Genomic DNA, 17,286 nt, shown 5'->3' with positions numbered 1-17,286 from the left:
TAAAATTGGCATAGGCCAAAATGTCTCTGCGTTGTTTAGCAAAGCGCTGTTGGTGAACAGTGCGTTGCAGTGTGGCAGTGTCCGGGATTGGAACACAGCCGCAGGGACCGCTGACTCTGCTGCGATAAGGCTGGAATACAGTCAAGGTCACATATACTCCTTTTGAGGAAACGCAAACACAGCACACTAAGATAGGACTTTATCTCCCGAAGCACTACACAGTGGTGTAGCAACTGTGGTGTGTAACTGTTTCAACCAGGGAGAAAAGCTTCCTTTAGTTGGAAACGTCCAAATGTAAGAAGGAAGCAAATTTGACCTGCAGTGCAGAGATGAGTTATCTTTGTCTGCCTGGTCCTGGCAGTGTGAGTCCTGCTCATTTGTGTTTGTGTTAAAAAAAATAAAAGAGAAAAGTTGTCCTCATATGCGCATGCTTGTGATAAAAGGATAGACCCATTCTGCATATCCAGCATAAACCTTTGTGTGAACTGAAAGGGAGATGAGTAAAACGTTAGTTGTGAAATTGTTCATTTGCTTCCTAATGGTTGCGTTTCCGTTTAGCTTTCCATTGAAAATGTGGTTTGCAACAGAAAAGGTACAAAAATGAGCAAATGAGGTATCTCTTGTTTGAAAGCATTACTGACTTTAAAGCCCCTGAAAACATGGTTTCAAATCATATGTGTTTTTGTATAACATTAAATATTTGTGACTACAAAAGCAACACTCAGTTCAGAAGTTCAACACGCATTAAGTCAGTTTATCTGGGAATGTGGTTTGATCAGATTTGATTGACAGTGGCTTGGTAACATAAGCAAACAACCCAAAGCTACCATCAGATTTTTATTCAATTGTTGCTAAATCCGGATAGTAATACACTTTAACCTTCTTAGTTTGTCTCCATAGTTAACATGTGTTGTGCAAGTTTTGGAGAGTAGCAGGAAGGAGTACAGTCAGATCTGTGTCAGACGCAACCTTATTTGCATGTTACTCTACTGCTCCAGGGAGCGTCACGACGGCAGACATACTGCGCTCCAGTATGAGTTCAGACTTGTGATCGGTAGAGCCCGTGGTGCCAAGTCTGTGCCTGGCTAAGACCTCATATTTTCCCACCGTGGGAGGGGATGGCAGTTAGCACCCAGCTCGTACTGTCGCAGCATGCAGGTGCACAGCGTGACCCCTTCGTCTGCTGAGACACCAGCACCAGTTTCACATGACACTGGCTGGTGGTTTCCGTTGCCATGGAAACATTTCCTCCTTCCTGCATCAGGGCTGGTTGGTAATCTGAGTCAAGGTTATTCTTCTCCCTCCCTCCCTCTCACTCTACTCTCCTCCCCGACTGGGCAATACGCCGCCATCAGATAAAGTGACAGTTAACACACTCCCGCACACATCACCAACAGACAAATTCATTCCCCACGCAGTGCTGGGGAGCAGCTATTTCCTCCTTTTGTTGAGGCTGTTTAGGAATTCTTAGTTATGCATTTGCTTTTTTCCACTGCTTTGTTTATAATTTGCTGCCATTTGGGCAAAACAAGACTTTCTGTAAAGAACTTGACACATCACTATGCTGTTTTCAATCAATGCAATCAACTGTATGCAGTGCTCACACCCATTCACAAATAATTCTGTGGAATAAAAAAGTAAAATGAAATAGATTTTTTTTTTATATATATATGTATACAGAATTTTATATATATATATATATATATATATATATATATAGTAGTGGTGACGACCAAAGAAGTGTTTTTAAAGAAGATGTTTTGGCAGGTTTCTTACTCTGCACTCTGGGTTAGAAGTTTGACTGCCGCTGCTCTTTCCTACAGGCCAATGGAAAAGGTTCTCTTTGGTGTGTTGACCCTGAGTACCGCCCCAACCTGATCCAAGCCCTTAAGAAGCAGCACTTCCCTGCCGCACATGCCTTCTGCACACCACCCGCCTCCCCACCCAGGTAAACTGTCATCAGTCAGTCACTCTCTGGAGGTTGTTAATTATGAGTTTGTAATGTGTATTGCAGGACATTGTTGTCAGCTGGCACACCAGCTTAGCCAAGTCAGTATTACGTATTTCAGTTACTCATTGGACTTGGCATAGTTAATGAAGCTTATTAAAAGAGCTTTCTCTTTTGTTTTAGTGGTCTGTATTTCTATTCATTTGACATTTGATCTTTTGGCTCCTTAATGGCTGTTTTTGGTTGTATTTGAATGTCATTTAGTGATGAGTTTCTTTTGCAGTTTGTGTCAAAGCATTTGGTGTTTTATGCAAAGCACTTTGAATTGCTTTGTTGCTGAAATGTGCTATGTAAATAAACTTGCCTTGCCTTTTAAATAACTGAAAGTTTTGAAGAGTCACATATGACTTTTCTTTACCTCTCCTTTGCAAACTCCAAATCTGACCCTTCCTGTGTTTTTGTTTCTGCAGTGCCTCCTCACCCCCTCGCCATCTCTTTCTACAAGGCTGCTCATTCAAAGGTGAGACCGAAGCAAGCAAATCTCAGTTTTTCTGTTTGGATATGTACACATTAAAAGCAGATGTATACAAATTCAAATCAGTGCAGTTTTTTTAAGCTTGTGTTTGTGCAGTATTTTGATTATTTTTGCCTGTTCACATTTCAGTCCCAGAACATTCAGCATCACTGTGCGTGTATCCTCAACTCTTGGTTTGATTTGTTGCTTTCGAGACATTGATGCCTCATGTAGACCATAATGTTAAGCGCTCCCAGTCAATGTATCAGCCTCCTCTTTCCCCCATCTGCCTCTTGGAGTTGTAACCTTGACAACAGGCAGAGGTTCTGCTGGTGCTGAGTGTCGAGCACTCAGTCTCACTGGAATCATTAATAATTTAGAGCCCCAGAAGTGAGCTATGAGGCTTTTAGACACTTGGTCAGGTCTGAAAAGATCAGATGCAATATCAGTGGCTTCCATTCATCCTCTGGTTTGTTTCGATAAGCCTTCTGCATACGCAATCCATTAAGTAAGCATCGATTGGAACACTATGTCTCTAGTTTAAATTATTGAAGTAACTCAGTCCTCCTAGTCCTAGCAGAGATGCCATGCTACCATGCTTTCACACCTTAGGACTGACCATCATGCATGTTCTCTCCTCTTCCAGAGTCTGACATTGATGCTGCCACTGCCATGATGCTCTTAAACTCTGCCCCCGGGCACCACGTTGACCCATGTAAGAGAATCCACAAGCAGCCATACTGTCACCCATTCTTCCAACTCCTTGTCTCCCACCTGTGACATACCACCCTGCCATTGCTTACGTCTTCTTTTATTTTATGTGCTTTAATTTGTGTTGTGTACCTGTTCTTAACACAAAATGTTGGTTAAAAGGTTAAAACAACATTACTTGTATTGGATTGGCTACAATATTTTCCTGCAGACATTCTTTTAAAGACACATTAAAGGAATAATTCAACATTTAGAAAACACTTGAGCCAACAGCAGGTAAGCTTCCCCTAGTACAAAGACTGGAAATGTTAACAGCCCCTCAAACGCTCCCTAACAAAAACCAGAAAACTAATGAGCGTATTTCCCAAAACTATATCTTAACACATAATTTATTCTAAAATGTTTTTGGAGAATATTATGCCAACATAGGTCAGTTTGAGAAAGTGTTTTAGTGCAGGATCTTTCTAAGGTAAAATAGTAATTTCATGTGCATGCATGGAGCGATATATTTTTGAATGAGGTTTTTCTTCTTGGGCTGAGACAAGTCTCAGTTCTGCTTTATACTTGTAAACAGAGTGAACTAAAGCAACAGTTTTAAAGTGTCTGACTTTTTCTTCTTCAGAAACCCCCCCCCCCCCCAAAACAATAGCTGGTTTACTGTAAAGTTAAATGAGGATGTACTTAGTATCAGTCACAACCTATTTAAAGCCAACTGAAGCGAGACACTCAGTCTGTAAAAATTAGTTTTTGGTGATATGCAATGTTTAGAGCATTTGTTATGCTGAATATGTAATTTGAACAATTTGAATTTGCATTTAAATGTATCCTTATCATCTTATCATTGTCTGCTCTCCTCAGGCAATTCTGACAGCCCGCTGGACCTCTCCCGACCCGACTCGGTCCTGGTGAGCAGTGATCCAAAGCAGGACCACAACTACAGCAGCGTCGCCCTGCAGCGCTGCTCCTCCCGCTCCTCCTCTTCATCTCTTTCCTCCCTGGACGAAGGAGGCTGTGACCGCAGGCAGTCCCACCGCGCCGGCAGCGAGGGTTTCCACAGCGACGAGGACTCTGACCTCTGGGACGAGAGGGGCGTCCACCAGACGTCTCGACGTCCGCCCGCCATCAAGTGGCCCGCCGGTAAGAGGGCACGACGTGAGGTCAAGCCAGAGCTGGATGAGGAGCTAAAGGAAGCCGCTGGCTCCTTGCTGCACCTTGCTGGTATACGCAGCTGCACAGAGGGCTCCAAACGCACTGTCAAGAGCACAAAACTTAACAGGAAATGAAGATTATTTTTGCCCCCACCCACCCCACCACCACCACCACCACCACCAGACTCCGGACCTTGTGAACCCTAACCTATGACCCCTGATCGTGTGTCCCAGTGTGCCTCCTTCTCCTTATCTGATCGTTCATTGGCCATTTTGAGCCTTTTTTGTTTGGGATTATCCCTGTCCAACAAAACAAATGGCAATAGTATCGTTCACACAGGAGAACAAAGCCATATAGAGACTTTTGTAACTCGGGGGTTACTGCTGGGGCTGGGTTTGGGCTATGGAGAACCATCAAGAAACCTATCCAAAATGACCTGCCTGCTTCTATGGGATTAGAAGATTGTGATTCAAGAATTTTATTCTGAAAGACAAAACAGGAAAAGCTGAAGGTTTTATAACTCAAAGCGTTGCATGCTTCCTCCTCAAACCTGTATCCTCTTCCAAGTGAAGCTATTTATGAAGCGAATGACTGCATGTTTGTAACAGACAAAACCTAACCTCCTGGTGTTATCAGTTTATCCTTTTAGTGCTAAAGAAAAAAAAACAAATAGCCACTGTTTTGAATGGAATTCTTGCTCCATGAATCCTCTTGTAAGAGAGATGCAATAATTAATCCACAACCTTAACTTTTTTTTAAACTTTATTTCATGGTGGCATTTTTCAGAGTTGAGTATGCTAGTTAAACTTTACAATTAAGAGAATGAATGGAGTAGTACCATGATCTTGTTATGCGATAAACTTCTTACACATGAGCTCTGGCTCTATTTCAGGATTAGCAAGATGTGGAAATAGTATTACTCTCCCACTGCCAAATTTAGTTGCAAAGTTAGCTATACTACTTCGCTTAGTCTTGACCATTACAGTGCTATACAAATGAAAACTGTTTTCATCTTCTTCTTTTTTACAAATCCACTGCTCATTCTGTCAATCCCTTTCATTCATCAGTGTGTTTTTGACAAATATTGTGCAGACATACAATATATTCACATTTGGTGACAGCCTATGCAAAGTGAACATCTGCCACCCACTGCCAGATGTTCACTGTGTGTTCATAGGTTATCCCCCATAGATTTTATTTTTTATTTTGTGTGTGTGTGTGCGTATCATAGTGTGTATCATGTTGATTTCACCCAAAAGCTGAGATGACTTTCAAGAAAGAAAAGAGTTTGACATGCTCAAACATTTTTCTTTTTCTGACAAAGTAGTCCTACTGCTCCAATGAATGGGATTGGTGTAATGACGGATCTCCTTGCTACAGCTGTATTGTAGGGCTGCTTGGTACTCTGGTTGTTTCTGGTCCTTTTCAACGCAGAGCTGGTCAATAGTGAGAAACAGGAGCGGACTATAAATTACCACCGCTTCTCGCTCCATTATTTGGATTTTCAGTTTGATTACACCCCCGTGTGTTCTCCTTGTCTTGTTTTTTTTAACCATGTACTTCAGAAAAATACAAAGTTATACAGCATATTTTCTGTTTGCTGATCCTGTGGCAAAGCTCATTCTCAACTTGAGGGAGGGTGTGTCTGTTCTGGTTTAAATAACTGAAAGGTGCAGATCATAATGCATATTCAAATGTAAAGGACAAGAAGGGAACATTATAGTCCTGGCCAGATAGAACTGGACTTTGTATGTGCAGTCACTCGCAGGCGAGATGTTGAAGACCTGTGCTGCTCTCAAGTTGTGCCTTCAGTTCTGGCTGGCCCACAAGTGTTTTGTCCTTGCTCTTCCTCTTAGAACAAAATAAGGAAGTGCACACTCTCTTCTCAAGCTGTGAAATGGAGTGTTTATTGTCAGTTGATTGCATGCAGTTCGCTGAGGGGAAGTTGCTTGTGTAAAAGGCCACAATTGTCATTTGAGCTTTTAAAAAGGCTGCAAACACGCAGTGTAAAATACAAGGTAGCATGGAAGCCCACGAGGGTAACACACTGAAAATTCAATTTCTTTTCTTCCCACAGTACCAGATCACGTTGTCACAGTGATTGTTAGTATAGTATGCATGGTCAGTGCCAAACATGTTCTTGTGCCACTGATGTGTAACTGCAAAGCACCATGGTCACTATATTCCCCTGCTGCCACAATGCAGTTATGATAAAAAAAATAACAATGCCCTAGTTTTCTGAATCATCCGAACAGGAAATGGGAGAGGCCTTTGGTCAGTACAGTGACTTAACCAACCGTTTGGTGTATTTTTGTCACTTTAGATTGAGAACTGCTCTAAGCAGAGTAAACTGCAGTTCTCATAAGTAATACTTGCATACACTGGTCTTGTTTAGCTGTGAAAAAAGAACAAACTATTGTTCATTAATCATCACCTTATTTATGACATTAATTTATGGGCTTATTGAATGCATAATCTATCAAACACTGGTCATTTGAAACAAGTGACTAGGCACATTTATTTTCTCCCTCTGTGAGCTCCTCTTAAGTATTTTGTTTTTCTCCTCATTCTATTTTTTCAGCAATACACCTTTTTTTCTTTCACTATCTTATAGTGATTAAGTATTTTGCCAATGTCTATTGTCTTTAGAGCGGGTTTATTTTTTTCTTTCTTCAATTTAACCATGACTGCCAGGTTTTCTTGATGTTTTTGTTTTGCTTTTTTGGCTGGGTAGTTTAACATTGATCCTGAAACCTTTTGTTGCCAAAATTGATGTACAGCTGGGGTAAAACATTTTAAGATGGACACAATCCCCATGTACTGTAGAAGTTCTTTAAAGATGATTTGAATTGTCTGTCTTTTTTGTTGTTTTTTTTACATTTGTCTCACGTTTATGTTTAGATATTATGACTAAGTAGTCACAAATTGAAGATAAGCTCTCAGTCTTATCGCAGATTAGTATCTTAAAAAAATTACTGCCACTCATAACTCATGCTTCCAGGTATTTTTATGGGATGTGGAAATGTTTAGAATATCAAAAACTGGATCAGACTCACTAAGTTCCCAGGCTGCTGCTGTGTAGTTTCAGACCTGCATTTAAGTATAGAGACACAACTGCAGAGCAATTAATGGAGAGACTTCTAGAAGGAAAGCTCACTCACTCTTTTTGTAGCACTTCCAAAAGAAGTTGGTCTCAAAGTGACAGAGTCCGATCTGTGGATGAGCTACCTAAACATTTTGGGATCCAACTCAAAACCTAGTTGCTTCATTGCTCAACAGCTGTTATTGAATATTGATTATGTGATTCTCAAAATTCTGTTGCAGTTCCTAAGGGTATGATGAACATTTTGTTGCATTTGACAAAGCTGCCAACCCAGTATCAGTTTGTGTCAGTTGTTTGCCATGTCTATTGGACCGACACACCTTTTGGTTTTGTATGCTAACCTCTGTTGATAAAATGTTTATAAGATTTATTTTCGCCAAAGATATGCAATTGCATTATATATGGTATTACAAAATATTAATAAAAACCTGTTCTTGTTATCACCGTGAGCATCTTTTTATTCCATTCTGAGCAGGAGCTCGTCTTCAGCATTTTATCACTGCAAATAAGACTTGACACATTGTTTTTTGCCCTCCAAACTCACAACACAAGGATGCCTTTATTTTACATCAGTAGTCTACACTAGCTACATTTTTGGTCAACATTGCCACCTGCTGTGAAGGCCCCAAGATCAAAATTCTAGCAAATAATAGTCTATTCTTTAGAATTCTTTAGAATAGCTTTCCATGTGGCTGTTTTTTTTTCAGTTTTCACATAACCATATTACAGCTGGCAAATATTTCCCACTAAGACCAGCAGTTCACAGTTGTTTTGACTGCACAAGCTGTGCTCAGCACAACGTGTGATGGCTCCACCACGCTTTCTCTTTTTCTTCTGCATGTCTTTTGAATGCACCAACATGGCAGGCTGCCAGAAATGCACCTCACGTTAATGTAAATTCCAGGGCTGTGCCAGTGATAGATGCATCATCAGATGTCCTAACGACACTCTTCGGTGTAAGTTAATTAGTCATGGAGGACTGTGGGATGAACACAGTGTGACCCTGAACAAGGGCTTGTCTGAGTAGCCTCAGGCCCATTGGCACAGCTCTATTGTTCAATAGAGTCCTGTGTGTGTCGACTGGAAGAGGGGGGCTTCTCCCTACTGACTGCCTCAATTCAGCTGGAAATCAGAGCAGCATCACCTCCCCCCCTCCCACACGGCCCTAGCAACCACGCCACGCCGACAGTTGCCAGGCAACCAGACAATGCTGGAGCCACTGGCTGTGGTGTGCGTGTCAGAGAGTTTGTGTTTTGCCTGTATGCATTTAAGATTAGGAATAGTGAAACAGCAGCCGGGGAAATTTCTTTCTTGGGTAGAAAACATTCAAGCAAATGCTTTTTTTGAAGATTTTGCATTTTATAAATTTAACAGCTGATAAAATGAGAACTACGCCGTTATTATTTTCTTTAAAGAAATAGTAATAGTATGTGGTTAAAATATGAAGAGATTATTATGGATTAGGTGAAATTAATCTTGTAGGATTTGAGCAGTGATGGCTGCATTAGCAACATGTCATTTCACTTCTAGCCTAAACGAGGTCATGTGCGCTTTAAAGGGAAATCACAGAGACTCTTTCACAGTGATAAAACCCGCCTGTGATTTCTGACCTTGTTTTTGTTACTGCAAGGTATACTAGCTAAAAGGAGCAGAAATGATATTATAATAATTTCTATCATGATATTTAGACTTTCTATAACCACTTGTACATACAAATGTACAAATGGGTACACTATATATATTTTAGTGTACAGTATATTACTACTGTAATTTCACAAGGTACACCCTTTCTGTTAGTTGTTTTTTCTTTAAACGTGATTTGCTCACATTAACTTGTGATAGTTTTGATCCAAGAATCTATTTATCTATATCTACAGTGTTAAAATAATTTATAGCAAGTAACAATTACAAGTCAAAGTACATTAGTTATAAGTATAAAAAATATAAAAGGACTCATCATGCAGAACTGTCCCTTTCAAATTGTCATATTATTTTATATAATTATGTTATTGGAATATTATTGGTTTATTAACTACTTTAATAATACTCATACTCTATCTATCTATCTATCTATCTATCTATCTATCTATCTATCTATCTATCTCTCTCTCTCTCTCTCTCTCTCTATCTATCTATCTATCTATCTATCTATCTATCTATCTATCTATCTATCTGTCTATCTATCTATCTATCTATCTATCTATCTATCTATCTCTTTCCTTCCAACTATCTATCACCTTCCAACGCTAGCCGCTAGACGGCGCTCTGCTTACATCAGCTCACCACCTTTCTGCTCCGAACTCTGACCTCTGTGCTTGTGTCTGGTCGGATCTCATTCGAGGAAAATGAAAGTATTCTTTCCAGACTAATGGACTGTCACGGCGGTTTGACTAGTTTAGCAGCAGCGACGCACACTTTGTGACACGATTTGCAGACGCAGCGGGTTATACAGCTGCTGTCACATAGAATATCACCCAGCTACATGTGTTACTCTGTGTCGGGATTTGTATTGCTAGCTACATAGCTAGCTAGTTAGCTGTTGGCTAGTCCGCTAGCTAGCAAGCTCTGTCACCGCTAGTGCTAACGTTAATTTAAAACAGCGTTGCTGTCAAGTTGCACTACTATCCGGCTTTAGAAATAAACGTAACCGTAAATCAGATGACAGCCAACCTCTTCGTACTTTGGAACTCATGACCGTCCCTTTGTCACAATGTTTTCTAGGTTAGTGTTACTAAGTAACGGAACAAGCCACCCTGATGTAACGTTACTTTGTAATAACAGTGAAGTAACTAACCTGAGCTAGCCAGGGTTGCTGTGCACCTCGTCAAAATTACAGGCAGGCAAGCTAACAGTAGCTACACCAAGAAGCTAACTAACGTTAGCCGGGCTATCGAGGATACCGTTTTTTAGCATTAGGTTAACGTATAAGCGAAGGGATAACGTTTCCAGCGACAATGGCTAACGTTACAGATCTGCAAACAAAATACAGCAAGCTGGCACAGGAGTACTCCAAGGTAAAACACCGCTTATGTTCGCACTTTTAATAAATATACAGTTAACGTTAGTTGTCATTGTTAAAAACACAGTTATTGACAAGGCTGGAACACGATGTGTTATTCGTGTTAGCCTGCTAGCAATGTACATCTGTAATCAATGAGAAATGTTACATAAACATATTTACACATAAAGCTACAGTATTGGGGCCTAATTACAGAAACTAATTCATTATGAAATGGACTTTACTGGAGTGGCCATAGTTGAAGCTGACCATGCAGACCTGTCAGGGAAGAGAGGATCACTTAACTGGGAGTACCAGTAGCTCTGCAATAAATCCTATCTTCATGAATATTATGTTGTTTTAAAGAGCTGTTGACTCAACGTTATGGTCGTTTTGAAATATGTAGTTTGTGGTGCAGTTGAATTATATTTTCTAAGACTGACATATGTGTTTTTACAAGAAACACCTCTAGTGTAATACATCTTAGTGTAATACAATGGAATTCAACAAACCAACAAACTACACCCTCATAATGACAACTTTTGAGACATTACAACATTATAACTTCTATGAAGGTAGGGTTTGAGGGTCCTATGACATGGTGCCTTTTCAATGCTTTTATATAGGCCTTAGTGGTCCCCTAATACCATATCTTAATTCTGTCCTAAAATGTAGCCTTTGTGCAGAATTACAGCCAATAGAGCCAGTCCCACAATGAGCTTTCCTTAGTACGTGCCATTTCTGATTCTGTAGCTATGGGACCTTTAATTGACTGCAGAAGGTACTGGTGTACCTAATAAACATATAGCCTAGACAACTGAGTGTACACTATTTTGATATTGTTATATAGTACAATACCAGATATTGCATAGGATTGTGATTATCATGGCTTTTAGCTTGAATGTTGTCAGGTAATTATAATATGTGCCACATTTTAACATGTAGCTAAAATCATGCTGTTTCTAAGTGCTATAACAATTCTTTGAAGGTTAATTTTTTAACAAGTGACAGTAAAGCAAGTCAGTCTGCATGTTCTCTTGTGAGCTGTTTGCGCCCTTTGTTTCTGTGTCAGCTGACAGCACGGGGAGTGAGTGCTGTTTCCTGTTCAACTCTGATCTCCCTGTTAGCCAGGCACCATATCCTGCTCAGGAAGTGCTGACTATGTAGTTGTCACACCTACTGCTGTTATGTGTGACTGTAAGGCCACTAGCCATACAGCAATAAACACTGAGTTTAAAGTATTTAAATTATGTTATGCAGAATACCATGAAAAAAACAGAAACCACACAAGCATATGACAGATTTTCTGTGTAAAGACACGTGTTTTCAGAATCAGAATCAGAATCAGAAATACTTTATTGATCCCCGAAGGGAAACTCTTGTGGTACAATTGCTCAGATATTAGAAATATAAGAAATAAATAAAAGAAATAAGAAATATAAGGAGTGTGGTATTTACATAGTTAAAGGTATATTATGATACAGTTTTACTAAATAACATATTAAGGTGTTGCAATGGTGAAAAGAAATAATAATAATAATAATAATAGTAGCAGTTGGTGATTGCAACATACAAGCAGGGTTATTGCACAAAACAGATAATAATGTCCAGTTCAACCCCTCTAAGTGTCTGTGTGTTGGACACTTAGAGGGAGGAGTTATAAAGTTTGATGGCCACAGGCAGGAATGCCTTCCTGTGGCGCTCTGTGGTGCATTTTGGGAGGATGAGTCTATCACTGAAAGTGTTCCGTGATTGAGCAGCAAGCCATGGAGTGGGTGTGAGACATTGTCCAAGATGGCATGTAGTTTGGACAGCGTCCTCCTCTCTGACACCACCAACTGAGAGTCCAGATCCACCCCCACGACGTCACTGGCCTTGCGAATCAGTTTTTCAGCTTAAAGTGCTGCATTCACGTATACAACATTGTTATTCATTAAAAAATTGCCTTTACACCTCAATCCTGACCACTGATACCATGTTGTATTGCATTAATCTCTCATCCTCTGTATGGTTTTTACAGCTCCGTGCCCAGAACCAGGTGCTAAAGAAGGGAGTGGTGGATGAACAGGCCAACTCTGCCTCATTTAAGGTAAACTGACATATAAAACAATAAAAAAGAATTATGATCTACAACTGTACAATTTTACTACTGATACAGGCTAAATAAATATGCCAGAACTATGTTTTGGAGATTCCAGATTATATCATGAACTGTTACTGTCTTTCTATAAGTAAGTACAGTGCCAGTCTAAAGTTTGGACACACTTTCCCATTCAAGTAAATGAGAAAGCATGTCCAAACTTATGACTGGTACAGGTTGCCAGGCTAATCATAAGGCCTATTGAAGAAGTGTAAACAACTATTTTCATATTTGCTAAACAAATCCTCTTTATCTTACTAGTACGTAATGCAGTGTTGCTATTAGTTATGCTGCAGTTGCACATTGTTAGCACTGCCATATTTGCCAGGGAGCCTTTTTTTGAATCAAAGCAAGCTCTGCAATATCATGTCTTGGAGGTAGTGATTTGCTTAATGTGCTAGTTGGTATGAAGCTATCTACAGCAAGTTTAAGTGTGACATCTTTGTCATCCTCCTCATTAGGAGCAGCTGAAGCAGAGGGACCAGAGCCTGAGGAAGCAGGAGCAGGAGATGGACAGTCTCAGCTTCAGGAACCAACAACTGGCCAAGAGAGTGGAGCTGCTGCAAGAGGAGCTAGCTGTCAGTGAAGCCAAGGGCAAAAAGGGGAAGGTGATCATGAGGGGAAATAAGGGAAAGGCCACACAGTTGGGTAGAGGGAACAGGAAGCATTCATATAGCCAAAACATTAGTTTTAAGATTGATTATGAAATTGGTCAACTCAATAATGATTATGATTAAACACTAATGTTTGTAGAGCCAAAAGATCATTATTTACAGCTGCTATTACATCTCCACCCCCTATAGAGTAAAGCAGACTCTCCCTCACAGCATGGTCTGGAGACCCAGAGTGTTTTTGATGAGGACCTGCAGAAAAAGATAGAAGAAAATGAGCGACTTCATATCCAAGTAAGCAGCCGCGTTGTGTTTATATTAAGCTGTCATTGTTCTGTATATGCAGTTAGTGTATTGGTGAGGCCATGCATGTGATGGCTCTGTTTTTTGCTGTATACACATTAGTTCTATGAAGCAGACGAGCAGCACAGAAGACAGGAGGCCGAGCTGATGACACGACTACAGGAGCTGGAAAAAGAATCGGAGCAGCACCAGGCTGTTGTAGACGGACTCACCACTAAGTACATGGAAACAATTGAGCGGCTGCAGAGTGACAAGGCACGTTTAGAGGTGAGGATGAACTGGAGGAGGATGAAGTACATTATATAATTGTAAGTTAAATAAAGTTCATTAAAATGTATGTATTTTTTTCCCCTTTCTTTTGATAGGTGAAAGCACAGACCCTAGAGAGAGAAGCAAAAGAGTGCAGAATGCGAACAGAGGAGTGGTACATCATCCTTTTTATTTATGGTTTGAGATTAATTTAATCCGCCAACATGGTGTTAGAAAACCAAAAAGGGTAATTTGCATGTCGGAGGTACTTATCCATACTCCATGTAGTTACAGCATATTCAGGTTAACTCCACTGGTGGATACTAGACAGAGAAAAGTGTTGAAAGGATCTGGGAAAAATTTGGTCACATACCAGCATCCTTAATTTTAGAGAACTGGATTGTGATTTAGTTTTTGGCATAAACCTTGGTAATGTACACTTCACAATTTACATGTCTATTGTAGTTATTTGTTGTTGCTCTCTTTCTGCAGTCAGCAGCAGCTAAGGCGGTGCCAGTCTGAGCTGAACAGACAGGTGAAACAAAGCAGCAGTGTTATCCAGGAGAAAGTGCCCTTCAATGACACAAGTGAGTATCTGGCACTGTGCCACTTTGACAAAAACGATCTGCTACAGAGCAAACATCTCTTTGAGAACATTGATGGCTTTGTCACTGATACCATTACACCGGTCTGCCCAGGAGTAAATAGTGTAATGCTACACCAAACTGTAATATTGCACGCAAGGTGGCAGGTGGGTAAATCATTTAAGCTGCGTTTGTCGAGTCAATAAAGTTCAGTGCAGGGACTGAGGATCTGCTCTGGGTTAACTTCTTTTATTTCTCACTCTGCAGAATTTGGTGACTACAACAGTCTAAATGTGCCACCACACAATCGAAGGCACCAGGTGAGTGAGAAAAAAAAATCAATATTAAATGTGTTTATTGTGCACATGCATCTCATTGGTCTAAGAGAATAAGTGTGTCATTTTGCGCAACAGCTTATCTACTGTCTAAAATTACAATTATATTTCATAGTACAGACACCCACAAAGTACCCACCTTGTTATTTTACAAAACATGTTAATTTATTGTTTATAATAATAACCAAGGACTCTGACAATAATGCTCAGCTATTATCAAATACTGAATGAAGGCAATTCTGCAGATTCTGTTATAGAGTTGAGAAAGCTGCAACTATTGATTATTTCTGTTTACTAAAGTTTTTGAACAACCCACTGTAGCAGTTGGTTTTTCCACTTGACGCCATCCATTTTATGCGATTATAGTAGTGCCCCTAGCACGCCATTCAAAAGGCCATTTGACCGAAAAACAAAGATACGGTCAATCTTAAAAGTGGCGATTCTGTCCTAATAATGCTTTTAAACGAAAATGTGTGCTGTCAAACAATTAACATATTTAATCGCGATTAATTGCTCTAATTACATAGTTAATTGGCAATTGATCACAATCACACATTTTTATCTATTCTAAATGTCCCTTGATTTCTTTTTGTTCCATTATTTCTTTCTCATTTTAATGCGCTTAACATGGAAAAGTGGATCAGTTTGCTTTGTGCAGATGTTTTTTTTATTGTAAACAACATTGGCATATAGTCTACTGTAGTGTTCAATTTCACACGTAACATTCACACTGGGAGAAAATAATCCATTACACAACATAACACTGTCCATCAATAAAAGGATGATAATAATACTTTGACGAGGGGGGGGGAGAGAATTGCCATCAGCTGTGTGCTTTTCCATCAAGTGGTATTTCAGACTGGACGTGCTGCGATGATAGCTCAGTTCACAACCACAAAACACACAGATCCCTTTGGTCTTTTAAACAGTAAACTTTCCATTCAGAATCTTATTGACATCCATTTTGCGTCTCGCGCTCGCCACCCACTCAAAATGTAACGTTACTACTCTTTGGCCGTCTTGCAAGGCCAAACAAGTGTGTGTGGCGTACCTGTTGTTTTGTTTCTGGTCTACCTAGATTCAGTGTGGTGTTGTAGTTTTTCTAACGTTCTTTTTCTAAAAAAAACTACGTTTGCTAGGCCAAAAAGAATGTTAATCTCGCAAGAAAAAAATTGATGCCTTTAAAATGGGTTTGCGTTAACGTTGTTGATAACGTGTTTAACTGACAGCACTAAAAGAAATATAACAAATCCACACAATGTAGAAGCTGGATCTTGAGTGGAAAGACGATACATTCTTCTTGTTTGGCTGGCTTGGCACAAACAAAAACGCACACATTCAAAAAGTGATATCTTTACTTAAAAAAATACTTAGATTAATTAGTTTTTTTGATTGACTAATCAATTAATCACCCATTTGTTTGGCAGAAATAATGACCATTTGTCACAGGTTAGATCATACAGCTGAAATGTTTTAGATACAAGATTAAAACATTGAGTGTGTGTGTTGTGTGTCCTTTCTGTGCTTTTAGCTTAAAGCCCGGGACTTGTCGGGTCAGGCCCTGAGCTTTATTCAGGACCTGGTGGCTGCTCTGTTGAACTTCCACTCCTACACGGAACAGAGAGTGCACATCTATCCCCTGGACTCCTCCATTGAGCCCATCTCCCCTCTTAACCAGAAGGTGAGGCAACTGTACACAATAAATACAGACTGCCTATCATATTACAGGTGTACAATAACGCCACCTATAAAGGGCAGCAGCAGTGGTTTTCAGTTTACAAACTAAAGGCACGATTCCTCTGTCTACCTAGTTTTCTCAATATCTACATGAGAATGCAGCATATGTGCGCCCCCTGGAGGACAGCTGTCTGCAGTTACACCAAAGCATCACAGAGGACACCGTCACAGTACTGGTAAGTGGTTTTTGGACAGGCACATTGTGGCCGTGTTTGTGAAGCCTGCTTATAGCCATCCATTTATTTTGTCTTTCTTTTTTTAAATTGAAGGAGACTGTGGTCAAGCTAAAAAGCTTCGCTGATAATTTCTCATCATACACCCACTTTCTTCAAAAGATTCTTCCCTACCAGCTGAAAAGGTGCGTGTGCGTGGTGTGTGTGTGTGGTGTGGGTGTGTGGTGTGTGTGTGTGTGTGTGGTGTGTGTGTGTGTGTGTGTGTGTGTGTGTGTGTGTGTGTGTGTGTGTGTGTGTGCGTGTGCGTGTGTGTGTGTGTAAAAGAGAAATGGAGAAGGCTGTATTGATCTTCTCTTCTCTTTCCAGTCTGGAAGAAGAGTGCAACACACCTCTTTGTACTGTGCTGCCCTTACTGCAAAAAACCAGACTGCAGAGTGACATGAAGAGAGTAACTTCTGTGTTTGAAAAACTGCAGAGCTACATTTATCTGTTGGCTTTACCCAGTAGGTTAACATAATCATTTAGTATAGTTGTTAAAATGTGATTAGAAGAGTTTACCTAATGGAAAGAACAGGTGCTGTGAAGTGATACGGTATGCTTGTTTTACAAATTTGTGCAATGTGTCTCAGGTGTTCGGCAGGATGCCATGCCACAGAGCAGCACCTCAGCTGTCTTCACTCAGCTGGCTGCCTGCCTACATAGTCTTCACGATGCCATTAAAGGTAAGCAGC

The 17,286-nt window shown here is 40.2% G+C and overlaps 2 protein-coding genes across 4 annotated transcripts in view; both read left to right on the top strand.

Annotated features, from left to right (window-relative positions):
* foxn2a (forkhead box N2a) overlaps window positions 1-7,865 on the top strand; it is a 20,745-nt gene extending 12,880 nt beyond the window's left edge. For 2 of the 3 annotated variants that reach the window (XM_032541896.1, XM_032541897.1), the window contains exons 3-6: window positions 1,824-1,948; window positions 2,419-2,468; window positions 3,109-3,177; window positions 4,032-7,865. In XM_032541896.1, the coding sequence (XP_032397787.1) occupies window positions 1,824-1,948; window positions 2,419-2,468; window positions 3,109-3,177; window positions 4,032-4,456 (669 nt within the window). In that variant the 3' untranslated portion in view covers window positions 4,457-7,865. The remainder of the gene's footprint in view (window positions 1-1,823; window positions 1,949-2,418; window positions 2,469-3,108; window positions 3,178-4,031) is intronic. The other variant, XM_032541895.1, reaches the window with a different exon arrangement.
* Window positions 7,866-9,707: 1,842 nt separating this feature from the next.
* The window catches only part of LOC116705599 (protein phosphatase 1 regulatory subunit 21), a 15,006-nt gene continuing 7,427 nt past the window's right edge, over window positions 9,708-17,286 (top strand). The window contains exons 1-13 of the mRNA XM_032541892.1: window positions 9,708-10,439; window positions 12,444-12,512; window positions 13,025-13,171; window positions 13,367-13,468; window positions 13,580-13,744; window positions 13,843-13,901; window positions 14,219-14,313; window positions 14,578-14,630; window positions 16,177-16,326; window positions 16,457-16,558; window positions 16,652-16,740; window positions 16,922-17,058; window positions 17,185-17,277. Coding sequence (XP_032397783.1) covers window positions 10,380-10,439; window positions 12,444-12,512; window positions 13,025-13,171; window positions 13,367-13,468; window positions 13,580-13,744; window positions 13,843-13,901; window positions 14,219-14,313; window positions 14,578-14,630; window positions 16,177-16,326; window positions 16,457-16,558; window positions 16,652-16,740; window positions 16,922-17,058; window positions 17,185-17,277 — 1,321 coding nt within the window. The 5' untranslated portion in view covers window positions 9,708-10,379. The remainder of the gene's footprint in view (window positions 10,440-12,443; window positions 12,513-13,024; window positions 13,172-13,366; window positions 13,469-13,579; window positions 13,745-13,842; window positions 13,902-14,218; window positions 14,314-14,577; window positions 14,631-16,176; window positions 16,327-16,456; window positions 16,559-16,651; window positions 16,741-16,921; window positions 17,059-17,184; window positions 17,278-17,286) is intronic.

The sequence above is a fragment of the Etheostoma spectabile genome, chromosome 17, assembly GCF_008692095.1.
Source record: "Etheostoma spectabile isolate EspeVRDwgs_2016 chromosome 17, UIUC_Espe_1.0, whole genome shotgun sequence".
NCBI lineage: Eukaryota > Metazoa > Chordata > Actinopteri > Perciformes > Percidae > Etheostoma > Etheostoma spectabile.
Note: the sequence above shows the minus strand (reverse complement) of the source record. Positions and strands in the feature narration are given on the sequence as shown.